Raw genomic sequence first — 20,326 nt, 5'->3', positions numbered from 1 at the left:
GAGGTTTTTTTTTTTCTCTTCAGAATTGTAATTTCTAAAATTATCTGCCTCAGATAACCCATTGTTATTGATTGCTAGACATCTCGAGGGTTTATGAGTAGTCATCTAAAAATTGACTTTAAGATATGGAAAAGGATCTAATTTTCCATCTATTTTTGACTGAGATTTCAGACTAGCTAACTTCAGATCTCTGAATATTCTAGATAACAAATTCTTTTCTCTTAATTTTTTAGCAAGAAAGACTCTTAAGACTGTGTCTTTAACAGTTTTATGACACATGATTATTTTATTAAATATATCACCAAATATTTTAGTTGATATTCTGCAAAGAATTAAATGTATGATTTTAGTTTATTGATTACAAATAGTTTTTTTTCCCCCTGGAAAAAAGTCAAGGTAAATGTGTGTGTATAGTTATGCAGTGCACATTTTTTAGTAGTGCTAGGTGAGTTTTCACTAGACTTTTTACTAATTGTAAGCACTAACATCTTAACATATAATAATAGCTAGTTATTTTTGCACCATTCAGTCATTATAATGGAAGATATCACTATACTTGCCCATTTACTTGTAAAATAAAATAGGGGGGGTAAAAGTTCATGGATTTTTTTTTTAATCCCAAAATTCAAGTAGGAATGCACAAGCTGGTTACTCTAATTTTGTCTAAAAATCTCTCCCTACCCTAAGCCTAAGCTATTTTTTCAAGAGGAAAAGGTTATAGTACTATAATGTAAATGTGTACTATCAGTAGATTTCATATGTTAGTAGATATTTCGTGTGATGGTACATAGAGGTTGTGCTAATTTAATTTTCCTTATGAAGCTCCATGATTATAAATTACAGCTCTTGAGTCATTTAAATTAGGTGAGGAACAGACTTACTGTGTTAGTTTGAAAGCATATTTTTTCAAATATAGTTGTGCAAGCTTTCTACTTTTGTTATGTGTAAGATTGGACTGTTGGTGCTAAAATTTAAAAGGTCTGCCTATGTATTATAGGAAGATAAATGGCACATCTCTAGAAGTGAGGAAAAACAGTACTGTAATTCAGTGTCATGTTGATAGAAATAGCAACCTTAACTAGTCATCTTTTATTTTTGGATCAGACAACTAACTGTAAAATATAACCCAGATGGTGGAGCCATGATAGTAAAGGTACAGATATGACATTTTACTGATGAATTTGCTACCCTTTGCTTCTGCACTTTCAGTGTTATAACAAATCTTTTATGGTGTAAGTTGCTTGCTTATGTATCTAAGGGCAGACAAGATGAAAAATGTTTTGAGTGGCATTTTTAGATTATGGATTATTTCAGTTAACTTTTGTTACATTTCTCTCTTCCAATTGTTTTTTGACTTCTCTCTTTCATCAAATTCATAACATAAATTAGTCTGTGTCATAAATAGTAGTTTCTATTTTAATTTATTTTTGAATACATATTTAAAGGCATTGGAATATAGTATTAGACTCTGTCTGTCTGCATATCTTGGAATGGGGGTTGCCTCTAAAGGGAGTTGGGCACATTATACTTTAGTCTCTAGTCTCAGCCAGTTTCACTATACTAGGCGTTGAATTGAAATGAGGAAGGAATCATATAAGATTTCTTTAATGATGTGGATGTCAAATTCTTCAGAACATTTTGTTGCATTAGAATTTAGGAATAGGAAGAGTAGTAGTTGCAGTATGAAGATCTAAGAGGTGTTTCCTCATGGTCTGCAGCTTCAGTTCTACCTGAATCTACCTTCTTATCTTGTTATGGGCTGGAGTCTTAAGTCACTGCTCATGATAAATTAGTCCCTGAGAAGAACAGGAAAGGAAGGATTTTTATGGAGAACCCCTTAAATTGTGTTGCTTTTAATCCTCACAATGACCCCAGCACAGAGATTTGAGTTGAGGTCTGTGACTCAGAGTTGAGGCTCTGCCTGACACTGATGTGTCTTTGTGTTGTTGTGTGTAATGTGTGTGTGTGTGTGTGTGTGTGTGTGTGTGTGTATCCATTATCATAAAGAACTTATATCAAAACTCTTTTGAGAAAGCACTGAATGCCCTTCCCCCAAAGGAATCTTAAAGATATAGAGAACACGCAGAAAACGCAAGATCTTCTCTTGCATTCTGTTTGTGAATATTATTTATCCTTGGATCAAGGTTAGAGTTTTTCATCGATGAAAAATTTGTCTGGGTCTCTCTTAGCCACATTATGGAGTTGTATGTTTTTATACATATTAATCTACATCAGTCAGTGTCTATTCAAATTAAAAAGACCATTGACAATTTTTTTTTGCAAGTGCAAAATTTCAGGAATGAAAGTTAATTTAAATAACTGATGGACTTTTTATGAGCTTAAACATTTTAAATCATTCTAAAAGTGATTATCGTTAGTTCTGTTATTTAGATCTTCTAGATACCTTTGGTGATTACATTAGGGATAGTCAACTCCCTGGGCTAATTTTAAGAATAGGAATGTACTATGCTTGCATATTCATTTTAGTGTGGAGACTTCTGAAAAAATGCCTTCTTTGGACTGCTCTTTTATACAGTCTAGTTTAGTGTGAAATCTCTTAGGTTTTATTTTTTTCTTTTGATCTGTGGTCCTGCATTTTTACCATTTTTCCTGGACACTGCCGTGTGCCTTGACTGATGTCCTATTGTTTATCAGGCAAACACAATATCACCCTGAGAAGGATTGCAGTTGGATGGATGTTATAGTTGTTTTTCATATAAGTGCAGTCTTGTTATACCTAATATTTCTATCCGTGTTAGATACTGTAGCAGTTGCTCTCATCATTTAGTCAATTGGTAATGCTAAACCTCAAGATATTTTTGTAACACTGACATTCAAGAATATTTCGCTATACTATACATAAAATTTGCATTCTAAAATCAATTTGTCACTATTATAATTTTTTTTTTAACAGGATTGTGTGTGGGTGTGTGTGGGTGTGTGTGTGTGTCCGTCTGTCCATCCATCCGTTTGTCTATGAAAGGAAGAAAGGTGTTCCATAGCAGTTTCTGTTGAGTGGCAGACCTTGTGACTGTACAGAAAGCCTGTATGTATTCAGGTAACAAGGTGTGGTTTTGGAATCTCTAGAACCCCAATTACTCTCTTCAGACTGCAAAGTCACATGGTTAAGACTTGACAGGACTAGTTTTAAGAAATTGGTCATAATTAATCTTAGAGAATCCTAAGGAAAATAACTGATTTTGCATTCTTATGCATCTGTAAGTCATGGAGGTGCTAAGGATAGTGACAATCTGCAATATGAAAGGGTTATAGATAAAAAAATCAATTTGGGCTTATGTCTTAACTGCTTTCCGTATTTAGATGGAATATAATTAGAATCCCCTAATTACTCTTGCATGCAGCTTTGGAGCCAAAGAACGTACAAGTATTTCCCTTGCTTACATAATTTTATCTATATACCGTTTGCAATTGCAGGTATTTAACCACCTTCAGGAACTAAATAAACAAGTAAGCAGCCAGTAGGCAAGGATTGTTAAGAGTGCATTTGTTTCAGATCCCCCAGGGCCTTTACTAAAGGCATTTTCACATATTAGATTCTTAGAAATCAACTATTACATAAGTCAGTAGGCAAGCCAGCCTGGCATGCAGGGGTCTGACAGGGAGAAGCTCCTTTTCTCTGACACTTTAAGTGAATCCTTATTGAGAAAGCAAAATTCTAGATTGACAGTGCCTGTGAGACGAGCTGCAGTTGGTGACAGTGACAGTCAATTGTACACCGGACTTTTGTAACACCTGCCAGTTATGTGTATATTAATCTTTAAGTATGAACAAAAATAGAATATTTTTACATTTGAACAGAATCTAGGTTCTAGATTTTGAAGTTTCTACATAGATATTTGACTTACTCAATACAAGATCTTCTGGAGGCTATAAGGAGAAATTTATTTCTTATAGCATTAATTATTCAAGGGAAGTAATTATATTTTCACGATTCCTAAATTAGCTTGGAAAAATTATCTCAAACTTTCTCAAGGAAAAGTTATTTTATTATGGCAACAACATTTTATGAGTTAGGTAAAAGTGAACTAAACACTTTATCCCATAACTTCCCCTTATGGAAAACTATTAACTAGAATTCACTGATATTACATATTTCTGTAAAATATTGGAACTTTTCCAGCCCCAACTTTCTGCAGGATTCTAGAGGTTCATTGATGCTTTGTGGAGTAAGACCAGTCACTGTCCTCAAAGAACTTATATTTTAGTATAGGGGGATAAACTTTGAAAATTTATTAATATAATTAACTATAACTATAATCATTGTCTGTTTGTGACTCTAGCCTGAGACACTTCTTACCAAACAATCTCTAAAAGAGCAGATATTAATTCTCATGTTACTCAGGATCATGTCAGTGGAGAAGAAACGCTTCCATCCCTTTGAATTTCTTTCTTTTCAACACTGCCATCATCTCCATCATTGCCTTCCAGTGGATCCCAAGTCATTTTCCTCTGTTCGTCATAAACTTAGTACTGGTGTCAGAGTTGCCCTCTCCATTCCTAAGGCCGAGCACCATCCCGATGACTTCAGGATATTTGTGGAAAGTCCCATTCTTTCACCTCCTTAACCCGATAAACCACCTTCCTTATTTTGCCTCATCTCTGGAAATCATTCTCCTTATTTTATCTCCCAAATCACCCATCTTATTTTAACCTGCTGCTCTGGTCCAGCAGGTCTTGTAGTATCTCACAAGTGTTCTAACTTTACATGTAAGCATCTCACTTTCTGACCATAACATTAACTCATTTTCTTCTACGTTATTCATTTTATTGAGATCATCCATCAACTTCATGAGGAGCACCAGTTCATCAAACTGTCCACTTTTTGCCAGTTCATCAACCTATCATGTTAAAATTTGATTTCATTTAATCTTTTCTGTTACATTTGGACCTGAATATTTGGAAATGGGTTTTGATTTGTGTACATTTATTCATTGAAGGCAAATGTGTTAATTTACTTAGATGTTTACATTAGCAATGCTTAATGTTTAAAAATTTAAATCACAAAAACACAAATTTAAGTAGGTTTATGGGAATAAAATTCCAGTTTATTCTTTCTCTTTCTCTTTCTCTTTTTTTTTTTTCTCTAAATTGGAAACGGGGTTAAGTTTTTGATGAGAGAGGGAGAGAATGGGAAGAAATTTAATTTTAGTATATGTATCCTTTGTGAATGTTTTATTCTCATGATGTATTGGTGCCCCTTAACAGAGCACTTACTGTGTGCCAGGAACTGTGCTAAATGGTTCATGTGCATTAAGCTATTTAATCTTCCTTTAAGCTCTAAGGTGAGTACTGATCATTTGTTTTCACAGGAAAAGAAACTGAGGTTTTTATTTTATATAAACTAAAGTTACATAAGTCAGTTTACATATATTTTTCCATAAGTTAAAGATACACTTAAAGAATGTGGACTATATATATATCAGACTTTGGAGCTTACACTTCAGAACCAACACCATTTTTATATTATGATATATTAAAAGAAAATGGAGTGTAAAATTTTTTGAATTTTTCTCATACCATAATATTTTGGTCTACATGGTATTTTAAATATAATATAATAATTTTACATATACTTTTCAGTCTTCGAAAGAAACCTGTGATATAGGCAAGGCCAGTATGGCCCAGATGAAGCTTCAAAGACACAGTTAAATAAATTATTATTTGGGTTACATGTGATAGCAGACCAACAACTAGATCCCGGGCTTCTTGACTTTGGATTCAGCTTTCCATTATATGAGGTACTTCCTCTGCATTAATTCAGTTTACCAAAGAATAAAGTTGTCTTTGTTCTTTAGGGCTTGCACANTTTGATCTGACCTGAGCATTAGCGCAGGCAAGCTTTGCATAATTAAGCTATTGAGATTTGTTTCCCCTGACTGGACAGAAGAGCCTTACAAGGTGAGGGCTCTGTTGAAGTGATAAAGCTGATTAGATCCTTAGCAGTAAAGGAATCTGATCTTAGAAATTTTTTCTAGCTCTTGTTAATGAGGCAAAGACAACACTTAGCAGGGAAATTGAGGTCACAAAAAAGAGAAACATTTTTTTTTTCTTTAATAAAGAACTGTTCTTTTAAACCAAGGCCTAAATTTATTGTCCAGAATAAAACTCAATTTAAATGAACAAATGAACTTTTTCTCAGAGGTGTAGTAATCATGCTTAAAATCATCTATTCAGAGCAAAGGAATTTAAACAATTTCAAAAAAGTAAAACTAAGATAAGCCTAAAAATTAAAATAATTTAATTAATGCTGACTACAACAAAACTGAAATAACTAATAATGATTAGTTATACAGACAGATGTGTGGTCTATTTATAAGAATGTATTATTTAATATTTATTGATATGGAACTATTAAAAAGATATACTCTTGACATTACTCCCATGGTATTCAAGGTCTTCCATCCCTACCTCTCTAATGTTATCTCTTCTTTTTGAGCCACATTGTACCCATACAGATTACATTTATTTAGTTATCCAAACACATTGCTATATTCTAGTTCGTTGTACCTTTTACCCGGAATACCACTAATCTATCTGGTGACCTCTGTCTTTGAATAATTCATTTTATACACACACACACACAAACATTGGTTAATGAAATTCAGTAAGTTTCAAGTGTACAATTCAACAGTAAGGCGCATATATATATATATCACATTGTGTGTTCACTGTCCATAGTTTGATTTCTTTCTGTCACCACATATTTGACCCCTTTTATGCCATCTACCTCCCTCTACCCCAACACCCTCTGGTAACCACTAATCTGTCATCATGAGTCTTTGTTTATTTGTCCTGTTTGTTTGTTGCTTTTAGGTTTATATCTCACATATAAGTGATATCATGTGGTTTTCATCTTTTTCTGTCTGGCTTATTTTGCTAACCAGATTATCTCGAGATCCATCTTCATTGTCACAAATGACAGTATTTCTCATCTCTTCTTATGGCTGAGTAATATTCCATTATATATATGTACCACAGCTTTTTTTATCCAATCATCTATCGTAGGACACTTTAGTTGTTTCCATACCCTGGCCTCTGTGAATAATGCTGCTATGAACATCAATGTGCAACTATCTTTTTGGATATGAGTTTTCAAGCATTTGAGATAAATACCCAGTAGGGGGGGATTGCTGGATCATATAGTAGATCAATTCTTAGTTTTTTGAGGAACCTCCCTACTGTTTTCCACAATGGCTGTACCAATGTGCAGTCCCACCAGCAGTGTGTGGGGATTCCTTTTTCTCCACATCCTCTTCAGCATTTGTTATTACTTGTCCTGTTGATTAGCTATTCTAACAGATGTGAGGTAGTATCTCATTTTGGTTTTGATTTGCATTTCCCTAATAGCTAGTGATGATGAACATCCTTTTATATATTTGTTGGTCATTTGAATGTCCTCTAGGGAAAAGTGTCTGTTCAGGTCCTCTGCCCATTTTTTTGAACTGGATCGTTTGTTTTTTTGTTGTTGTTATTGAGTCGTATGAATTCTTTGTATATTTTGGATATTAGGCCCTTATTGGAGATGTTGCTTGCAAATATATTTTTCTATTCAGATGGTTGTCTCTTTATCTTATTGACAATTTCTTTTGCTGAGTAGAAGCTTTTTAGTTTGATGTAGTCTCATTTATTTTTGCTTTTACTTCCCTTGCCTTTGAGGTCAAATTCATAAAATCCTCTTTAAGACCAAGATCCATGAGTTTATTAGTTCCTATGTTTTCTTCTGTGTAATTTATTGTTTCAAGTCTTATATTCAGAACCTGAATCCATTTTGAGTTAATTTTGGCATGTGGTGATAGACAACAGTCCAGTTTCATTCTTTTGCAGGTGGCTTTCCAGTTTTCCCAGCACCATTTATTGAAGAGACTTTCCTTTCTCCACTGTATGTTTTGGCTCTTTTGTTGAAAATTATTTGCCCATATAAGCAATGCCTAGATTATTTGTTATCTCCCCTGTTAGCTTACTGCTTGGCATATTGTAGGTGCTCAATGTATGTTAAATACAGAACAAAAAATAGAGAACATCAATAAGAGAAAATTTAGAGATATGAGATTTTCTGTGTCTGCCTCTTCATTCTGCCTAAATATTGCCCATTCAGGAAATCTAACAACACTTAGTAGTAGTTACTTAAAAAATTTAATCAGAGCTACTTGACCTCAGTAATTTGATTGCTCTTCAAAAAACAATTTTTGTTTACCTGTACAAGGTTCAAGAAATTACATTATAAGGTAAATTTTTAATTCTTATAGGAAAAAAATCAAACTAAATTTTCTTGAGAATTTTATAGCTATTCTTCTTTTTCTGTGAAAACTCCTTATAAATGATTGTTGTAAATGTTTTCTATTTCTTCCTGACAGGTAATATTTGAAGCGGAAGTCTCAGGAGGGAGAAGTGGTTATATTGCCATTGATGACATCCAAGTATTGAGTTACCCTTGTGGTAGGTTGTGATTAAGAATTGTATTTTTCTATGTTCTTTCAACACTTGTCTTATATTGGCAGTGACTGTTGATTGTTTATCACTTGGTCATTGCTATCTCTTTTGTTGCTAACTCCTAGCCTTCTGTTCAGTTTAAAAAAAAAAAAAAACACTGAAATATTTCTAGAGTTTTCGAATCAAATATTTTTTGTCTTGTGATTAATTGTACACATATTAAAAGATTATTTCAGTTATTTAATTGCTGAGAACAAAATAAAAATGTAAGTTGAACTCTAGATAGGATTTGTTCCATCTTTTGATTTTACTAAATTTTCTCAGAAAGCAAAGAAGAAGAACAAATCAGAGTTCAACTAAAAGGAAAATAAAAAGAAACCTCACTAACTTATGCGATCTGCTAAATTGAAAGTGGGAATAAAGTTGAGAATGAATCAGTTCACCTTATTCTGAATTTAGGACTGATATTTTTATGTAATAATAAATATCAAGTTAATCCATATTGAACAACAAAACAAGAGGAAGCAAACAAAACAAGAAACTCAGTTTACTAACACATAATTTTGTTGTTAGATGCATATTGGTTAGTTTTCAGATTGTGTAGCTAAATTTGTGTTTATATCACATTTCCTGAAAGACAATTATTGCATGGATTCAGTATAGCCAGCTATAAAAAGCTGGCTTCAATGCAAATTTTACCTGTATTTCCACACAGCAACATTTTATAGGGCCATGATCTCTAGATGATGTGTTCAGTCATTTTCCCGGTAGAAATTTTCTAACACTTCATAAACAGCATGCACGGGGTCATCGTGCCAGGTGTCAAGCCTTGTTGAGTGGTTGTAAAACCCTAATCTGGTTATAAAATCACCTATGGAGTATGGCAAATCCCTGATGGTGTTCTGATTCAGTAGGTCTGGGTGGGACCTGAGAATTTGTATTTCTAATAAGTTCCCAGGTGATGCCGATATTGCTGGTCTGGAATTCACAATTTGAGAACCACTGTTCTAGATCACGTTCTAGTTAAAGCATCCCTTTTTCAGAAGTGCCTTCTGACATGATGCACTGTAGAAAGACGTAGCTGAGAAGGGTCAAATGATTTATTATATATTATATACTGAGAAGGGTCAATGTTCAAGTTGGTTTACTAAATTCTTTCAGTCTGTTAGTGTATTAAAACAATGTTTCCAGTTACACTCTTAAAAGAGCATCGTTAAGAAAAAGCTTTTATTAATAAAAAAAAATTTTAAATACATGAATTGAGCACAACAGCAGTTTCATTGTGATACGGGCCTCCATGAAATTTTTTACTCACTGAGGCTCAGCTTTTCTTGTTCTATTTCCTTTCAGTTGAAAACATGAATAATCTTCAGTTTTAAAAGGTAATTATAGAGAACATGAGTTTGACAGTCATCTAACTCATGCATAGTATATTTTGACTGCAGTCATCACTTTTGTTGATCTAATATTTCTTTTGGGTAACTTTCTTAGGACTATAAAGGAATAAGAAGTAGATTTACCAACAGTTTAGCTGATATTGTATTTGAGAGAAATAAAATATTCCCTTGTTTGAAGTACTAGAGGATTATAGCTATTGAAATAAAAAAAATCTAACTACTTAAAGTGTAACTTAATAGTTCAACAGCCTTGTATATGTCAGTATTTTAGATATCATTATATTTTTCCATTATGCTCTGTTTTATGGGTATTTGATCTCTGTTTGCTTTGACTTGGAACTGTTTTACATGCTGTGGAAGTCCTTTAGCAGTAATTGTTGAGTGCTCACTCTGTATAGAACAGTGCTCTGGTAATTATGGAGCAATAAATAATAGAGTGACTAAGAAAAAGAACGGTGAGAGAAAGAGAAAATAGTTTCTTTCAGCACAGAGAAAACTCAATTTTCTTCCATATGATATTAGTCTTGGCCAAAGGTAAAAAAGTATTAACAACATTATTCTGTTGGGAAAAAGTAACATGGTATGTTTTCTTCATGTGAAAACAATAATTTTTTTTCCTGCCTTCACAGATAAATCTCCTCATTTCCTCCGTCTGGGGGACGTAGAGGTCAATGCAGGGCAGAATGCTACATTTCAGTGTATTGCTACGGGGAGAGATGCTGTGCATAACAAGCTGTGGCTGCAGGTAAGCACACATTGGCAGCTGAGCTAAAGGGCACACTTAATTGAAAAAAAAAATACAAATGTACTGTTTATAGTCTCATTCTTTTCTCTGTGTGTGTATGTTGGGCAGGGGGGAGGGAGGAAGAGAGAGAGAGTCAGTCTTATGTAGGTTTGATTTAATTGGCTGCAGATTCATTTTAGAATTTCTATATTCATTGAAATATGAATAAAAATATAACAGTGTATAGTTAATAAGTGTGAGGATTAGTTTCTAATGAAATCTAATTCTCTAATGTCACATTCGAACTAAAAACAAGTTTTCTACATCCATTTAATATAGGAATTAAATAAAACTCTCCTCATTTAATATTTTAAAAACTCAATTTATGAGATTATAGTACTTAAGTAAGAACTGTCATACTATGATAAATTTTTTTAAAGTATTTTAAGAAACTTGGGAGTATGTCTAGAAATGTGAATTAGAAGAGAACCAATTAAAATTTTTTTTCAGAATTTTCATATATAAGTCAATCACAGATCTGAAGTCAAGACATGACATTTGCTTTGTATATAAGTACCCAATTAATATATATTTAATGAATTGCCATTTAACATACAAGTTGGGAAAATATAAGTGGTGCATATGAAGAGCTTTGAAAGAATCAGCAGGAAATTAATACACTCGGGAATGTGTCATGTTTTCAGAGACTGTCAGTCAATCCAGGGGCAATGGGGACAGGAAAGGAATTGAGAGCACATTTATCATCCTCTGAGCACATTTGCTGCTGTTGTTGTTGTTATTATTATTAATTATTATTATTATTATTTTGTTTCTATTTGCATCAGAATGAGGAAAGGGATTTAATTAATTATAATTTAAATTCCTGCAAATGCCAGTAGAGACCAAAAAGAAAAATTATTGTAAGATTATGTTAGTTTCTTGAACATAGGCATCAGGATTTATTTTACTGTATCTTTAGAGAGATGAAATTAGTGTTGAGGATAATCATTAGTTTGCAGGTGGTTTGGGTAATAATTATAACAAATGATTATTAAAATCATACCTAGTATAATGCCTAATATTATATTAGATTTTAAAAAGTGAGTTATTTTATCCAATTCCCACAATATAATTGGATAACAAATGCACTGCATATAAATCTAATTATTAGTACTTTTATAGTTTGTTTGATTTTCAGGTATCAGGATATCATACTGAATATGTGAAAATGAAATGAAGCCCCTCCTTCTTTCTGACTATTCTAATTTCCCCTACAGATATTGAAATATAAGATAATTCTTCCTGGAGAGCAATTTGTATAATGTGCAACTTGTTTTATCAGCTACATATTAAATCAGAGTCATACTTTTTCTCTCTCAGCCTAAATAATAGTTTTAAAAATACTTTTAGACATATTTTCTAATTATTTTGCTAATTATTTTTTATTTAAGTGGGAACATTAGTTGGCATTTGACTTTAGTTGTGATCCAGGTAGTCTTGCCTTGGAGAACTAGAGGCTCTGCAGTCTGCCCCTAGTTTTATGCCCCAGGGTTTAATGTGACATTGAAATAAAAAGGGTTTTGTATCCTCAGACACCAGCTGCCTTCTGGCAACAAAGACTTTCTAGCCATGCAGGTCTGAGTGGGTTGCAGTCAAAATACTGCTCATTTTTGCTTTTTACTTTTATAGATTGACTCATTTCATTATAGTTTCTTAAAGATTTCATTCTGCCATTTTCAAACAAAGATGAGATAAAAATATTCTGTGAGACTCCGAGTCTGCTTTCTTCTTTTCTCCTCACCAAGGTGTTTTTGCGTATTTCTCTTCTGTTTTGACATTGAGATTGCTCAATTCCTCAGCAGTTTGCATATTCACCTTATTCATTAAAAAGCTTTTCTGCATTTTTCAGAAATACTACTTAGCTTACCTTAACTTATGCTCTTAAATATTCTTCTTCATGCTTAATAAATACTGAAAAATATCAATTATTTGATTTAGGTATGTTTTCAAATGAATAAGACTAGTTATTATACATGTGTAAAATGAGTCAACCAGCTAATGACTTAAAAAACTTATCCATCTTTTATTAAAAGTAGTTGAAACATAATAAAGTAGGAAGAATCTTGATCCCAGAATAAATCTATAAGTCAACCCATACAAATATATGTCAAGTCATTTTTGCTTGGCATAGAACTTCCCAGAAATCACGAGGTCAACTTCTTAATTCTAACCTTAATTCTAACCCTTTAACCTTGGTAACTCAGTTAATTGTGTGAGCTTAGAGAATTCAGTGAACCATTCTAGGCCTCTATTTTATTATCTATAAAGAGAAATGTTAGATAGAGACTAAAATCTCTCTCAGCTAAAGATACTAAACTAGTTCTTTATAGTATTTTTGATGGTCTGAAACATTAACTTGATTACCTTTTCTTCAGTGAAATTATGTTATTAGTTTTGTTGGGTGAGAAAAAGTCCATTAAATTAAGTATTATTGTGAAAACAATTGTGTGAAATATCTGCTGACAGTAATGAGGATGAATGTACTCCAAACAGCTCAATGAAAGGTCACTGCATTCTACCAAAGAAGCAATAAAATAATGGAGTAGCCATTGTACCTTCCATGGTCAGGTATAATAAAAAATGTCCATCAACTATTTATGTTGTCCAGATCACTTACATTATGCAGTATTGTGCTTCATACGGTAAAATTCTTTCTAAATATGGAATGAAGTTATACACTAGAAAAGTAGTCAATTTTCTGTTTTAAAGGAAAAATAATATACTACATCTTCTATGAAAGATACCAAAATGCCTGATACTATTTGATATTTATAATAATTTAGGTATGGAAATACATGTGGAAAATAAAACCTCGATTATTAATTGTCTTTAGCTTACAATTTATATTTCAATCATTTTTATTATTTAAAATGACATATAAGTTAGGTTAATTTAAAAAAATCACAAAAAAAGCAAAGAATGAGATACCTGAGCTAATGTAGGATAAGTCATAAAGCCTATTGTAGTGGTTCTGGATTTATTTTCACGGAGTGTTCTTTTCTATAAAATCTCAGATTATATAATTATAGAGTCTTAGAAGAAGGTCTTTCATTCTAGACATTTAGAAAACAATGACAAAAATATAACCAAATTAACCTCCTTGTATATGCTGAGTGAACTGCAGGTGCATATAGAAACATGGATGAATTTTTTTAGAAGTCCGTTGAGAGCCAATAAGATAGAAATGTGAAATTAGGAGGTTTGGGTGAAATTATGAGATTTTCTGGAACATCGTTTTAAAAAGTGTTATGAAATTTGTTCATATGAGATAAGGACTTAGAGTAAAGCCTTCAGTCAGTCTTAAAGACTTTGCAAATTCCTTTTCTATAATAAAGCTCAATGAAATAGCATATAATTAAGTATAAGTAGAATGTTTTTGTCAAATTACCATTTGCAATTTTTTTTTTCACACATAAACAGATGTTTTTCAATTCTTACAACAAGTTTCAGAACTAAACCATTTTATGTTCCTAAGGAACCCCCAGGGGTAGAGAATTTGTGGATCATAACTTGAGGTTTAGGGTAAAACAAAGGTTATGGAAATTAAGATGACAAATTAAATTTTAATGTATAATTCATACCGGTTATGTTCCTGAGTAAAATAATAAAAAACATTTTGTTATATTCCTGACAAGCGTCAGATCATATTTTCACAGAAAAATGAGAAATTAGTTTATACAATATTGTAGGGTAAAAATTTTAGTCATGTCTTTTTTTTATTCCAACTCTTACTCATATGAACAGTAGGTAAGTGATGGCAGGAAAAAGTGAATATATAAGCCAACAACTAAAATATGACACAGCAGTTCCAACTCCTAATATCTATCTATCCAAGAGAAATAAAGGCACATACTCACAAAAAGACTTGAACAAGAATGTTTATAACAGTTTTATTCATATTAAGCAATACTTGTAAAGATCTCAAATATTCACTAACAGGGAAGTATAGATAAACAATTTGTGGTTCATTCAAGCGATAAAATACTACTCAGAAATAATAAAGAATGAACTACTGACACATGTACCAGTATGGATTATCTCAACACCATATGTTTTCATAAGGACAGATGTAAAAGATTGCATGTTATATGATTCAATTTACGTTAAGTTCCAGAAGAGATAAAACTAAGCTACGGTAATAGAAATCAGAACAGTATTTGCCTCTGAGGGGTCAGGATCATCTAGAAGTGGGCAAGGAGTAACTTTCTGAGGTAATTAAATGTCTAAATCTTTGTTGGGGCATTAGGTCTATGGGTTTATGGGTGTATATAGATTTGTCAGAAGTTAACACATGTCTAATTCACTGTATAAACAGTTTACCTCAATAAACCATGAATGAGGAAAAAAGTGAGTGTATAAAACATTTTATCAAATATTTTGGTTACTGGCAGTACTAATCAAGCCATAGATGGCAATAGCCTACAAATATTAACTATATTTTTGTCCATCTTGTCCTTTTTTGATGTGATTTGATCAAGTTCAAAGGTAATTTTTCAGTTTTAGTCTAAGGTGAAATATAAAATAAAGTATGTTCTGAATGTTCTGTTATTATAACTTCTTAGGGTGTGAAAGAGTTGAAACAGAGGTTGAACTGTAACTTATAAATTAGTATTTTTTCATGAAAGTCCAGTATAAGTGGACACCTACATGGCAAATCAAATAGAGCCTGTTGCTGGAACATCTGTCAGACCATATGCTTTGGCTTCGGGTTCAGTGTAGAAACTAAAGTGCTAATGACTCCATCTATCATTACAGAGCTTCATGGGCATGGATCATTGGATTAGACAGAGAAATTCGACTGTGGAGTTATTGAAAGTAGGGAATTGTGTGGGTAGATTTGGTGGCACCATTTGTTTTGGTGAATTGAAATGAGGCTGCTTAATGTGTGACTGGTAATCCTATGCAGAGTGCCATCAAAGCTGTGGCAACTGGATCAGTCTGTCAGTAATCTCCAGAGATTCTGGCACTGTGCCACCTGAAGTGGGCCTGCCAAAACAGGAAAGTCAGCCATCGCTTTGCCCTTGGTGAGGTTTGTCACTGCTAATGTAGTGTGATATGGCTAGTTTCTCAGCCAAAGGAAATGTCATTCTTTCTGAAGCAATAGATAATTTAAGCGGTGGATTGGGAGTAATAATTACAGAATAAAATTAGTAAAGGTGATGCAAATAGCTCTAAAAAATAACCAGAGAAAGGCTGACTTCTTACAGTAGCAACTGTTATCAGGCTAGAGTCAATGAAAATGGTTGGTCTGAACCTTCTGGCCACACAGTCTTTTATCTATCCAGGCAAATATGGCCTTGCTCCTGTATTCCATGTGAGCACTGCCATGGAACAGTGGCAATCAGAAGCATGCTTTTAAAAAAATGAGTTAATTTGAACATATAAAAATTTTAACTAGTGAGGTATATCACTATACTATTTCAAATTCTCATTGCTCACAAAGCTCTTTATAGTGCTGTTGTGTTAGTTTTCCTGTGCCTGTTTATACTGCTCTGTGAAATGCCTGGATGTTTGCAGTATATTTAATTTCCATGAGAGATTTTACTATCTTTCATAGTTTCTTTTTGAGAAAAATCTTATAATTTTGCATTTATTATAATGGAGGAAAATTCTTGGACAAAATTAAGCTAGGCCTAGAAACATGTAGTTTTTATGTGGTCAGGTCATTGAAAACTAATTTGAGAGAAATATTTCAAAGCCAAATTGTTTAAACATGTAGTATGTGATTAGATACCATAAAAAAAAAAAAGGAATAAGATATATTAAAAATTGTCCCACTGTCTGGGCTTGGTGAAAATTCTGACGTTTCAGATTGTTCTTAATTGTGGCTGACACATATCTGAAATATTAGAATAACAAAAGGCAGTATATAATAGTAGGACAGCGAGTAAAGCTGAAGTGATGTCAGAATGGCTAAAGGAACGTATTATAAATATATCTTGAGATTGTGAGAGATTGGATACATTTCTTTAAATCCTAGAAAATTGGAAATATATAAGAGGTATTTAATTTGTTCTATAAAGAGACTAAAGTACAGTAATTACTAATGGTTTGAAGCTATATGGTGAGAGATATAAGACTGATTATAAGGAAGAACTTTGTATTTGTAGGGCTGTTAAAACTTAAGAATGAGCTACTCCAAGAGGTAGTACAATTAAAATTAGTGGAAGTATCCAAGGATAGTCTGGATAAGCACTTGCTGAAGATGTAGCATTAGGCTGGATTCTTTTTAAAGATCTTTTTAGCCCTGAGAGATGTACCTATAACTAAGAAAAGACAATATACAATATAAATACTGTACTATCACAGAGTTGACAGAAAGCAACATAGAGTGTTTGGCGAAATCACTAAGGACAGTTTGAGTCTTTGAAGGACATATGTGACTTGAATAAGCAAAGATTTAGTGGGCATAGATATCACTAAATATTAGTGTATGTTTTTGTGGTTGGAATAGGAACTACAGGAGGAAGATCTTATGGAAGTGTAAGGTTCACGAAGGGAAGTAGAGGTAAATACAGTCTATTACAGGATTAAGACTAGGCCGTGATATGGAGACAGTAGCACGAAAGAAGCTCCTATTAGCAGTACAGACATCAGGTAGTGGGGCCCTGGGACTGGACAGTGCTGGTAGAACTGGAAAATATGTGAGTAGAGGAGAGGGACAAATGAAAGAAGACAATAGAATTTTGGATGTGGTAGGTACCAGTCGACTGAATTTGAGGAAGATATGAGAATGAATTAATAAAGACAGTTTTTTAAATTTCCTCAAAAGTTTATTTTTTTCATCCAGTCGATGAGTTCGTTTGCTCATTTTCTGTCTTATAACAAATTTATCTGTGAGATTTATTTGTTTACTTTTTTCCTTCTGCATTAATAACTCCATATAAGTGATCCTAAATATTGAAAAATGAGGCTACATTCCCATTACTTTAGATTCTTTTTAACCTTAAAAGTTTATCAAGACAGTTTGAAGCTATGGCTAAGTTAAACCTCTGGGTGTTCCTGGTATCCCTTAGGGAAGGCTCTTGGCTTCTCTGTGCCTTGTGGCTGACGGAACAGGAGTGATGTCAGAGAGGAGTGTTATCCATGTCTGTTGTGCTTTCCTGACTTGTAAACTGCTCTTGACTTAAACTGATAGATGAACACTAGCCTGCTATTTAATTCTAATTTTCTCTGTTTATCCTTCATTTAAGCAGTAGTGATTTTTTTTTCTATGTATATGCTGATTTACAATTAATTCTGCTCCACTTAAAAGACCATGTTCTATTTGGTAGCTAATTGCTATCACTCTTGTCAGCCCTGTTTTTCCTCAGGACATTGGTTTATTTGAGTTCATGGCATTAATTTCTTCCTTCATGGCTTCATAGAAAGAATAATGGTCTGTGGTCTTGAAGTAAAGTCACTGACCAAGTATGATTGACTATAATGTTTTTATTTTACATTCAGCATTTTGGATATGTATCTATGTAACGAAGAGCATCGGAATATTTAAATTTAATTTTTAGGACTGTTGAATGTTCCCGAGGTCATTTTAGTTTGCTTTATGTGGTTTTCTACCATAAAGGTTTCAATGCCTTAAAGATATAGTTCATTCTTTTCTCTTTTCAATAATTCATAGACTTGAGAGTTTGTTGTCTACATATTACATAATTGATTATAAATTAATGATGTGTGGAATATTCTTTATCTTAACTATCTCTGGAGCATACTGTAAAAGCCTGGCAGTCATGGACACTCAAGGATTTCTTCTTATCAATAATTATAAATAACAACTTACTGCTTTTTCTGTGCAGGAAAAATGTACTCTCCTACCGTTCCTTAAAGTGCATTTCCAAGGTGTGTAACATCAAGCACTTTACAACTGTCTATTGATCTCCTATTATCAGTATTACCACATGGGGCTCTGGCAGCAGGTGGGGTTTCTTCTTTATGAGGAATATAATATAAAGATGTAATATTTATAAAATAATTTTATCGTAAAGTAAAATAGATATAGAAAGCCATACATGGGTAAAATGTATGACTCAATGACTTATGAGTATGCATCACATACTCATGTTTGGGTTTTATCATTTTTTTAAACCCAAACCACATGTTTGGGTTTTATCATTTTTTTAAATATGTCCATAGACACTGTAGATTATTAGTCTCGTCTGCTTTAAAAAATGTCTCTGAAAGTCTCTTTCAATCTGTGGGTCTACCCTCTATCCTTTTCTTTTCCTCACAAATTATCTGCTGAGGAACCCAGCCATATAAAGTGTAGTTTCACAGAGTCTGTCTGCATTTAATGCTTGCATACAGATGTCTTCAGTTCATCATGTTCTGAATTTTCTGCAAATTGGCAGCATGATGCAGAGTCAAGTCTGATCCTTTAGCAGTACTAGAGGTGGCACTTGGTATGATTGCAGGAGACACAGAATATTTTGGCTTTCTTTTTGTGGTCTTGGTAGCCATTGATATATACTACCTACATTTATTCCTGGAGGTTATAACTTGTAATACTGTAATTCTATTATTTCTTTTGTATATGTTAGATAATAAAGAGACACTTCTCCTCATCTATTATTTGGCTACCCACTGACATAGTTCATTAGGAAAAGGAGAATAAATGCTGAAATCTCTGCTTTAATTACTTGTTTTCAATGTAATGAATTTGCTTCCTATCATCCTCCAAAAGTGACTGATTCTTCTCCTTTTATTTTAGTATTATGAACTTATAGACAAATATATTTAATGGACTTAAATGTATTTCAATTATTACTATTATTAAAACTCAGTAAGCCCCATCTTTGGCCAATGAGAACCACTTTAAGTTGGCTCTAGAGTCCTTTTGATATGACTTCAGTAGTCTTTTATAGCTTCTTTGCTATCTGGTGTTGTGAGATGTTTCGGTGTTATGTTGTATATGATCTTCTCCAGACCTGGTGCCCTGGTTTGTTTTAGTGAGAAATTGTATTTCAGGACTATCATGTGGATGCTGAGGCATACTCATTGCTAGAGCTTTTCAGTGCACAGCACTAAGGGGGGGATATATACATATACATATACATATACATATATGCACACACGCATACACAGATACAGGCACACACACTTAAAGACAAAACATGTATGAATTCATATTAATATTCCAAATTCAAGCCTAAATATTTGTACTTGATGTTTTCTGTGTTACAATTTATCAGTTAAATCTTTTTTCTACACTAGTTCTTCATCCTCAATGACACGAAAGAAGGGATCATTAGAATATCCCATAATTTTTTTTTAATTTCATGTTGTTCTGAATACTTGTACCATACGTCTATTGTTAGCATATAGCCATTGCTTACTGTACTCTCTCTCACTCATCCTTTATTCAGTGTTAGTTCTATGTGTAACTGTGTTAATGTTCATCATCAGTTCACATATTACATCTTCCTAGTAATTTTGGTTGTTTGAAACTAATTTTCTATATTTCTCAAGAATAGCTAATGGAAACAGTATTCCCTGAATTCTTAGGCATTGAAAATAGTTTATATGTCCTATTAATCTTAGTCAGGTTTGTAGGATATGAAATTCTTCATTTATGTTTTCTTTTCTTCAGTAACTTGAATACATGACTTTATTTTCTTCTGGTATAAACCTTTGCTGTCAAAATCTGATAATAAATTTCCTTTTCCTTTTAAGTCATCTACCTGCCTTTTCCAGATATTCA

General features: G+C 32.9%; 1 protein-coding gene across 10 annotated transcripts in view; it reads left to right on the top strand.

Moving 5' to 3' along the window:
- PTPRK (protein tyrosine phosphatase receptor type K) overlaps window positions 1–20,326 on the top strand; it is a 477,924-nt gene that overhangs the window by 244,813 nt on the left and 212,785 nt on the right. For all 10 annotated transcript variants that reach the window (XM_039881086.1, XM_039881103.1, XM_039881104.1 and 7 more), the window contains 2 exons: window positions 8,376–8,457; window positions 10,478–10,593. In XM_039881086.1, the coding sequence (XP_039737020.1) occupies window positions 8,376–8,457; window positions 10,478–10,593 (198 nt within the window). The remainder of the gene's footprint in view (window positions 1–8,375; window positions 8,458–10,477; window positions 10,594–20,326) is intronic.

The sequence above is a fragment of the Pteropus medius genome, unplaced genomic scaffold, assembly GCF_902729225.1.
Source record: "Pteropus medius unplaced genomic scaffold, Ma_sr-lr_union100, whole genome shotgun sequence".
Lineage (NCBI taxonomy): Eukaryota > Metazoa > Chordata > Mammalia > Chiroptera > Pteropodidae > Pteropus > Pteropus medius.
Note: the sequence above shows the minus strand (reverse complement) of the source record. Positions and strands in the feature narration are given on the sequence as shown.